The sequence below is a fragment of the Brachyhypopomus gauderio genome, unplaced genomic scaffold (genome assembly GCF_052324685.1).
Source record: "Brachyhypopomus gauderio isolate BG-103 unplaced genomic scaffold, BGAUD_0.2 sc37, whole genome shotgun sequence".
NCBI lineage: Eukaryota > Metazoa > Chordata > Actinopteri > Gymnotiformes > Hypopomidae > Brachyhypopomus > Brachyhypopomus gauderio.
Window position 1 is genome coordinate 1900328 of NW_027506867.1, and position 9866 is coordinate 1910193.

Below are 9866 nucleotides of genomic sequence, written 5' to 3' on the forward strand. Positions count from 1 at the left end.
GGTAAGACAACTCAGAGTTCAGGGTTAAGTTTAGAGTTTGTTAAACCTGCTTTGTGGAATACCCCCCTGGTCCAAGTTAACCTGCCAGTGAGCAGGTTAGCTTCAGAGCATAAGTTGCTATAGTAACTGACTCAGGTCCTCTTTAAGCTTGGTTTCTGGAAGGGAAAACCTTGAGTTTCCGTGAGTTCTGAGTTAACTTACCCGGTTTTCTCGCTTAACCCGCTTCTTGGAATACCCCCCAGAGGTTGCACATCCAAAATCCACAATACTGATCAATGCACCTTTTTCCCCATATTTTGTCAATTTTGATTTTCATCCCAATCAAAATTTGTCCTCCATGTTTACCCCTCTGTGCAGTGAGAACACACACTATTGTGTGTTGATACTCATCACTGAAAAAGTAATTACCTTATTCTGGTTCACAGTGCACCCTCAAAATAAATGGAAAAATAATATAAATTTTGGATATGTTTTCCATCAGTAGTGAGTAGTAGACATGAAAGTTTTCATCTTATTATATTTTGCTCATTTGTTTCTGTCACGGTGGGTTAGCCTAGACGCCACCAGAGGGCGCACAGGAGCACACCCTCACAGCCACGCATGCCCAAATCCTACACAGCGCACACCCCCTCATTCCAGATCACTCCCCTTACCACAGTCACCTCAATACTGACACCTGTTCCTCATCAGTATTGGGCCCAATAAAGGCCCACAGGTCGTGCTGTCCAGTGTTGTGCATTCAACCTTCACCATCGCCTCGCAACATGTGAAGTAGCCTGCTCTGCACTGAAGCTGCCAAACTCCTGTGGACACTCTCATTTTTGACTCTTGAGTATACATTTTGTGTTACATTTGCCAAGTGGCCAGAGTTCCTTTGTTCTTTTTAAGATGGATATTAAAGTCTTTTGGTTACAGCCACTGTCTCCTGTGGTCTCTGTCCCCGCATCACAATTTCCTTAATTATACATTTTATTTGCATAGCATTTTTACAGTTTCCAGTGTGGTTTACAGATAATAAAGATTACATAGAAGAGAAATAAAGCTTATTACATGCCAAGATCTGTCACCTTAGAAAGGTTTTAGCCAAAAATAAAGAGCAAATGTTACAAAAACAATTTGTTGAAAAAAGTAAAACATGCATGATTTAAACAGAATACTTTTTACCCTTTAATAGTGGGTTGTTGACCTTGTTATAATCACCCCATATAATGCCAACTAAAGTAAAAAGAAATTTAGGATTATTTATAATTAATTCTACCTAATCATCAGTACCCAATTCTAAAGTCTGGAACTAGTTGTGGTTAATGACCTGCTTTAATTATCTGTGAGAGGTTCCTCGATGAAGGTCACAGATGTCTTTCAACCAAGAGATGTTTATTTCTCAATTATGGACTGTGTCATCACCTAAAAAGTAAAATGCATGATTCTGTCTGACAATAAAAACTGATGTATGAAAAACGTGTCATCGTACAGCCCTTGACCCCTCCTGGTGTGTGTACATGTGGGCTGCATCAGTTTATGTCCATATGTGTATTTCCTTTGGGTATGGTTCTATGTGCGTGTGTTCATCCATTTCACCTGTCATTTGTCATGCAAAGTTATGCATTGCACTTGGTTCTTGTTTATGTCAAGGTATTTAATGTGTGTTGATGTTGTGCTAGTCGCTCGTCTTTGAGTCTACTCCGTTTGTGTCTGCGTACATAAATGTTATTTATCTAAAAAAAAAAGCCGTTAAAGAAATGCCTGTTTTGGTGTAACAATAAGTTAAGTAAGTGCAACCGGATGACTTACCTCTCTTTCATGCACGCCGATAGTTCTGATAACAACCTTCTTGTTAGATTCAAAGGTTGATCCATTATCACATGATTGCTTCACCTCTAGCAACCAGCAAATACAAGAGTATTAAAGCTGATCAATTATAATACATCTAATAATGACTTTGATTTTCCAAATAATGCAACTGGCATTAAGGTAGAAGATGAACAGCAAAAACAGTTGTAGAAAACATGTATCAAAGCATCATAACTTACCACCATGCACAGCCACAGATGATATGTTCATGAAGGGTGCAACAATTCTGAAAGTACAACAATGCACTTCAGTCTAAAAATATGATATAAGGGCAAATTTATGAACAAAGACTGGTGGAAGTTAAATCTTTACTTGCTCTCCTCTATTTCCAGTAGCTTCCTATATGTAGCAATCTCGCTGTCCAGAGCCACCTTGACGTTAAGCAAATCCTGATATTCTCTCAGGTGCTGAATCATTTTATTCTTGAGTTGGCAGATCTCCTCCTCCCGAAGAATGATGATCTCCTGGTTTTTGCTGGATTCCAAGGACAGTCTGCCCTCCAGTTCTTTTCGTTGCTTTAAAAGAGCCTCATTCTATGACGCACAAATAAACGTACATGTGCACGTGAGAATTTTAGAGTACTTTATATGATCAACTGGTCTCAATTATTGCTTGAAGATTGAGGGTTCCCTTGACTGAAATCGGCATTTAGGCCAGAATACCTTTTTCTTGAGTGTTTCTATCTCACAGCTGAGATCCTGGATCTGCACTCTAAACCCACCAGTCTCATCCTTGGACATCCTCAAGGCAATGGATTTCTGCTTCAGCAAGTTGATGAGTTCAGTCAACTGTAGGATGAAAGCAAAAGTAAAAAAATATATATAATGGACTTCCTATAAATAGTGTGTATTTTCTACCATGGTGTATGTTCCATCCATTCACCTGGGATGTATACCATTCCTTAGCCTCCTGCTTGATTTTGGTTGAGATCATTTCGTACTGGGCCCTGATCTCTCTCAGGGCTGAACTCAGGTCAAACTGGACCATGGACCCTGTTTGCAAACTCACTTGAAGTGTGTTAAAATTCGTCTCCATGTCCTTGATTGCCTGTTTAAACAGTATAAAAGGACATTCATTCTTTGTGGTTCTTCCAAGATTCTATCAATTTATGTAAGTTAATGATAATACATCACTTCAGTGGTATGCTAGAAGCACCTTCGGGGAACTTTACATTTATGAATCTAAGAGGATGAAGTTTACACCTTACACACCATTTGGTCATGCAGAAGCTGTTGAACATCACACCATTTATTTTGGCCTACACCTCACCTCACTGTGCAGCTTTTTGAGGAGCACAATCTCAGACCTCAGAGACTCAATCTTGCTTTCCAGCTGCAATTTGCGTAGGGTGGCGTCATCTAAATCCTGAGGGCAGATGGGAACATTGGCATACATGTTCTATGCTTTAATTCATCATTGTGGTTGTGAGAAAGCATTGTGCCTCCAAAGCATATATGGACAACGCTATAGTGTTCCATGGTTTAATAAAGTTAGACTGAAGCGTTTTTTTTATACATCAGTCAATCCTTAAATTAAATAATTAGTCTAAAGCATAATTATCAAACGTGTTACAACAATTAGATCATGATGGAGATGAGTGAAGACGCTACGCTGGTGGATGGGTAATTTAAATATATGAAAATTCCAGATGGAAGTACAAACAAAAATAGTGTTATTTGCACTTTATGCAGGAAGGAGTTCGCTTATCACAGAAACACTTCCACCCTTCGTTACCACGTCAACGCAAAACATGTTGGGGCTAACACACAGGTCAGTAATGATAACTTAGCTGCTAAATATATTCCTAGTACGAGCAGTGTCGCCAGTCAACACTCGACCACATGTCAGGGTTCAAATTAAGAATCAAAATCTCAAAGTCCACGTCAGACAAATTGACCAATTCACTGGCGAGATGTATTGCTGTGGACTGTAGACCGCTCTGTGGTCGAAGATAAAGGCTTACAAGACACAAATTGCGTCAGCTGATGCAAGTTACGAACTGCCGTACAGAAAGACAATGTGGAAGAAAATCCAGCAGCTGTATGATGAGGAAAGGGAAGTAAAACAGGTTATTGTGAAGAGTGCCACAAATGTAGCTCTGACTGGGGATCACTAGACCTCTGTTAGCAACAAGACCTCTGTTAGCACTAGACCTCTGTTAGCCGACTCCCTTTTTGTTTCCCTTCCGAGTTTTCCCCTGGTTTTACCCCCATAAGCATTCATGGCAGGTTTATGCACTTATGTTATGTTGGGTTACTTCATTGTTAGGTAAGGTAGCTTTCTTTTTGTTTTCTAGTTCCTTTGGTTTGTAATTTGGGGCTAGGTCAGTCTCCAACACCTTTAACTCCCTCTCATATTGGTACAATAAATCAGGAATTAATCTTCAAATACGTTACTCTTTTGCAGTTATTTACCCTTTCCCTTTTACCTTCTTGTCACCCCCGAAGCCTAGACTGTAAGATGTAACAGATGTAATATTGATCAAATAACCTATAAATGCTGCCAGATACAGCTAGTTTCTTTATCCCATTTTTCATAGACTAACACTTGTTTTTAAACCCTACAAGCAAGTGGTACCAGGGTAGCTATAACTGTGATAAAATTATGTTGTTTTTATATTTTCATTGGTTATCTTTTTCATTACTGTCACGTTGAGGACCCCGGCCCCTCCCTTTTGGGCGTGTGTTGACGTAGTCTACGTGCATCGTCTGCGTCTATGGATATCCGTGGTTATGGCATGTCGTGTGAATAATCAGTATCACCTGTGACTTGTCTCGTAATCACGTGGGGCTAATGTGGTTTGTCTATTTAATGTGCGCTCGCGCAGTGTCCTGTGCTCGTCGTTGTCTAAGTCTGCACGTTGTGTGTTTAAACTGTGTTGCCCGTGCGCTATTGCGCAACCGCTATCTGTTATTAAAGTGACGTTTTGCCACGAAAGCAAGGATTCCCGTGTCTCGTCCTTCGCCCTGCCCGCACGTCACATAACGACGAGCCGTTGGAGACACCAGGACTATGCCAGGCTACAAGCCAAAGCCCAAGAAAGGAAAAAAACCAAGCAAGCGACACCACCGCTCTTCCTCCTCTCCCCCGCGCCGCGTAACCTCGCCAACGCCAGAACAATTGGAGAGGGACCCGGTGTGCGCCCTCCAGCTGGCCTCAGCCCGGAGGGTAGAGGAGAGTAACCCCGAGCTGGCGGAGATTTTCCGACAGGGCGCGAGGAGAATTTGGAGGGAGCTACACTCCCCTCCATCTCGCTCTCGCTCACCGCCAGGGGTGGACTCCGGTGTTTACGGAGCTGTTGAGTCCACCCCGGAGAACGAGTTTGGGGAGGAGGACTCCGAGGAGGAGGAGGAGCAGGACGAGGAGGAGGAGGCATATCCTCCGTCGATAGGCGAAGCCTCCACCGTTGACTACGGTGGGGAAGGGGAGGAGGCCTACCCCCCATCGCTGGACGACGTGTCCACTGTGGACTACGGGGGAGAGGAGGAGGAGTCCGAGGAAGAGGACTACCTCCCTCCGCCTGTAGGTCCCGCTTCCATCGTTGAGGAGGGGGAGGAGGACGACGACGAGGACTACCCGCCGTCGGAGCGCTCCGCATACCCCTCTGACTACGGTGAGGAGGAAGAGGAAGATCGTCCTCTGTCCGTGCACTCAGGCGTTTCTGAGTGCACGGACAGCGAACTGTACTCAGGGGAGGACGGTAGTCCGCCCCCCTCAGAGTGTTCTGCGGGGACCGTGAAGGGGAGTTGGAGACCGGAGGCGAGTCCGTCCTCCGAACGCTCCGGAGAGGTGAAGATGGAGTGCTCCCGGGGTGGCAGCCCGGAGCAGTTCATGGAGAGAACCCGGAGTGAGGACGAGGAGAGCATGGAGACTGAAGGGGTCTCCCCAGGCGGCCCGTATGGGGAGTACGCCGACCGCGCTGCTCCAGGCGCCTACGCCGACCGCGCTGCTCCGGGCGCCTACGCCGACCGCGCTGCTCCGGGCGCCTACGCCGGGCGCGCGGCACCTGGCAGGTCCGCCGGGCGCGCGGCACCTGGCAGGTCCGCCGCAGCCCCGGCAGCCCCCGGTCTTCCTCCACTCCTAGCTCTCCTCTTGGCGCGTAGTCTGGCGCCTGTTACGTGTTTGTGTGTCCCAGTGTTTGTGAGTCTTCCCGTGTGTATACCAAACCCATTTTTCCCGTTTGTTCCTCTATGTGTCAACGTTCCTGTGTGTATGTTTGTGAACGTCCCGTTCAACCTGTCTAACGTTTTTTCCCCGGTCTTCCCAGGGAGGGTGTGCTAGGCGATTCGTGACGGACGCTTCGCCAAGGGCAGTCACCTCCCAGACGCAGGACTGAGCGCGTCGGATCCGCCCATCGTCGTGGGTTCGGGGCACTCGGTCCTGTTGGCACCCCGGGACGGGTAGTGCCCTTGGAGGGGGCGTCTGTCACGTTGAGGACCCCGGCCCCTCCCTTTTGGGCGTGTGTTGACGTAGTCTACGTGCATCGTCTGCGTCTATGGATATCCGTGGTTATGGCATGTCGTGTGAATAATCAGTATCACCTGTGACTTGTCTCGTAATCACGTGGGGCTAATGTGGTTTGTCTATTTAATGTGCACTTGCGCAGTGTCCTGTGCTCGTCGTTGTCTAAGTCTGCACGTTGTGTGTTTAAACTGTGTTGCCCGTGCGCTATTGCGCAACCGCTATCTGTTATTCAAGTGACGTTTTGCCACGAAAGCAAGGATTCCCATGTCTCGTCCTTCGCCCTGCCCGCACGTCACAATTACCTAATTTTATCCTTCGAAAGACAGATTTTTTAAATTTAAAATAACATCTTCCATGTCTAATATGTTTTCCTGGGCATTAATTTACAACACTTTGAGGTACCACCTACAGTTCCTCTATTCTAGTCTTAACATTATGTTAAGTTATATTAACATAACTGTTTTTTTCACATTTTAATGCTCCAAAGTCATAAGTACATACCTTTGACCACTCATGAATGCATTTGTTCACATTTACATTTACATCTATGTTTGGAATTATTTTGCTATCTGTAACGTTTATTTGTGTGTGTGTGTGTGCGTGTGTGTGTGTGTGTGTGTGTGTGTGTATTTCAATTGCTATTCATCACCTGTATGGATTGGGACAGTTTGTCCTCAGCATCCTGCCTCCTCTTAGTCTCTTCATCTAACCTGTAGACACATATTAAGAGATCAAAACACTGAATATATAAATGTTGTCTGACACCATACTTGACAATTACAAGAGTAATGTACATAACATACAACATATAGACTGTGACAATGCACTAGACACCTCAAACCTTTCGCAGCCCCAATTACCTGAATACTATTCACCTGTGCACTTAAATCACCATCTCCTGTGCCTTGTTCACATCTCTATATCAATGGGGCTGAGTCCAGGTCCTAACCTTGTTCGAGCCTACAGGTCTGAATCCAGGTCCTGAGCACTTACAGCCAGCTGTTTTTGCCAACCTCTTATTTTTTGTTTAGGAGTTTACATGCTAACCTACTCAATACGCAAATACACTTTAAGCGCATTCTTAGAAGATATCTCTATATAATTTAAAGTCTATTTTATCTTACTATGTTGCCCCCTATATAGTTTATTTTATTCCATTCACTACACTTAGTATTTTTTTTGTTTTGTTTTGTCTTTGTATACTTAAAGTGACTGGTGAATGGACGAACAACAAATTAAAAATTTCATATGACCCAATTGAGTGCAATAGCTACTTATTTGATTCATTATCAATTTATTAATTAAATACACAAACCCCAAAACATCCTGTCTATCTGTCCTTTTAAAGAATTTACCTTTGCTTTAGGATGGCCAGTTTCTCAGACAGGTTTTTGTTCTCCACATAGAACTTGTCGTGCTTCTCCCTGATCTCCTCTAATTGTAGAAGGAGAACCCTCATTTCGTTCATGGTGGTCTGACTGGCCTGCTTGGGTTGGTCTTGCTTGTTTCTGACATCATGGAGTTCGATGTTAAGGCTGGCATTGATCTGTTCAAGCTTGTGAACTTTGCTGATGAAGCTGGTGAAACGGTTGTTGAGCTCCTGCAGATCCAACTTCTGTCTGTTGCGGGTGGTGAGGAAGTCTTTGGTGATATCTTGGACTTCGCCGAAGTCCAACATGCTGGAGGACAGGTGGGTGCCATGGCCGATAGAGTGCTCCCAGTAGCCTGACATCTGCGTAGATGAGAAGGGCACACATTTGGGGGAACTTATCATTTGAACAGAGACGTCACTCGTATTCAGATGGTTGTCTTGGTCTTGATCACTCATATTCAGACTTGGATGGTTGTTGTCTTCCTCTTCTTTGTAAGGTTCGTTCACTGGTCAAAGCTGAGCAGCAGTAGGTGAACCTTCAGGATGTCTAATAGCTTTTATACTAGCACCTCTCCTCCCCTGTACCTAGTGCCTCAGGATCTGGGAGGTTGCTCCCATCATTAACCATCAATCATTCTTCCACATGATCATGGCCACTCCTGCCTGCAGCCCCTCCTTTATCTCTCTCCTTTATCTCTCTCGCACACACTCGTACACACACTTTTCTGCTAAATGTGTTATATATATATATATATTCATCCATTCATTCATTTTCAAGAGATAGCCATCAGCTTAGTAAAAAAGACTCTAAAAAAGACTCAACAGCTGACCCAAAGTACCAAACCACAAACTACATTTCAAACTGACAGCATTACTATGCATCCTATCCATTCATCCACATTTCCATCCGCACACATGACCCAATAGTTGACCCCAAACACCAAACTGTATTTTATATGGAAGGCACTTATCTATCACTAAGGCACTATCAACTTTCATTTATCCTTCCCATTCATCCCATTTGATTTGTTAAAGTTGATGAATCCATCATTGGTTTAATCACAGAACAGAATTGCCACATATTAGATAAATGATGTGAAACCGGTACTTTTGATTTAAATACTTTGGCCATGGTCATCATGTAGGGAGGGGCTTGTCCATATTTGGATTTGTAGGCAAGCATCAAGGTTTTATATCTGATGTGTGCAGGTACTGGAAGCCAGTGAAGAGAACACACCAGTGGAGTGAAGTGTGATTTTATGGAGACATAACAGGTCATTGGAAATCAGCCTAGTGTGTTGCTGGAGTCATGTTAGTAAGTAAGTAAGTAAAAACAAAAATACACACTATAAAACAGAAATAAAAACACAGTGCACAAGGTCAATGGCTGCAACCTCGACCTGAGTAAAAAAGAAAGTCTTTAGCTGTTTTTTAAAAGTATCCACAGAGTCAGCAGATCTTAAATGTGGTGGAAGTGTGTTCCACAGTTTTGGAGCAACCACCTTAAACGCTCGGTCTCCACGAGTCCTTAGACATGAGCGTGGCACAGACATTAAACTCAGGTTGTTTGACCTGAATGATCACGATGAAGCGTAGGGGTGGAGCAGGTCAGCGACATACACAGGAGCTGTGTTGTGTAGTGCTCTGTATGTTAAAGTTAAAATCTTGAACTGGATCCTGAATTCTACAGGAAGCCAGTGTAAGGATTTTAAAATGGGTGTTATGTGAGACCGTCTGTTTGACTTGGTCAGTAACCTCGCTGCAGCGTTTTGAATTATCTGTAAACGTCCACGAGCAGATACACTGAGAGATGAAAACAAAGCATTACAGTAGTCTATGCGAGATGAAATAAACACATGGATCAGCATCTCTAGATCTGCTGTTGAAACCATAGATCTCAGTTTACTGATATTTCTCATTTGGAAGAAACAGGATCTTGACAGCTGTTTAACTTGAGAATCAAATGCTAAAGACTTTCAAATCAAATGCTAAAGATTTCAGAGGCTAGAGTGGACTAGCACTTGGGGATCTTGGGGAAAGAAGCCCAAGATTTTGTTTAATCATTTGACTAAGCCTTTCGGGAGCAATGATCAATACCTCAGTCTTGTTGTCATTTAGCTGTAGGAAGTTATTTGAGGTCCATTCTCTGATTGCTTGAAGACAATCTAATAGCCTAGAC

The 9866-nt window shown here is 43.8% G+C and overlaps 1 protein-coding gene across 1 annotated transcript; it reads right to left on the reverse strand.

Moving 5' to 3' along the window:
• Nucleotides 1-951: 951 nt before the first annotated feature.
• LOC143485667 (peripherin-like) lies at nt 952-8225 on the reverse strand. The gene is made up of 9 exons (XM_076985181.1): nt 7671-8225; nt 6965-7025; nt 3121-3216; nt 2734-2898; nt 2514-2639; nt 2164-2384; nt 2031-2077; nt 1792-1877; nt 952-1404 (listed from the first exon to the last, which is right to left on the reverse strand). Exons 1-9 carry the CDS (start codon nt 8141-8143, stop codon nt 1375-1377), a joined length of 1305 nt encoding a protein of 434 aa, XP_076841296.1. The 5' UTR covers nt 8144-8225; the 3' UTR covers nt 952-1374.
• Between the last annotated feature and the right edge of the window lie 1641 nt (nt 8226-9866).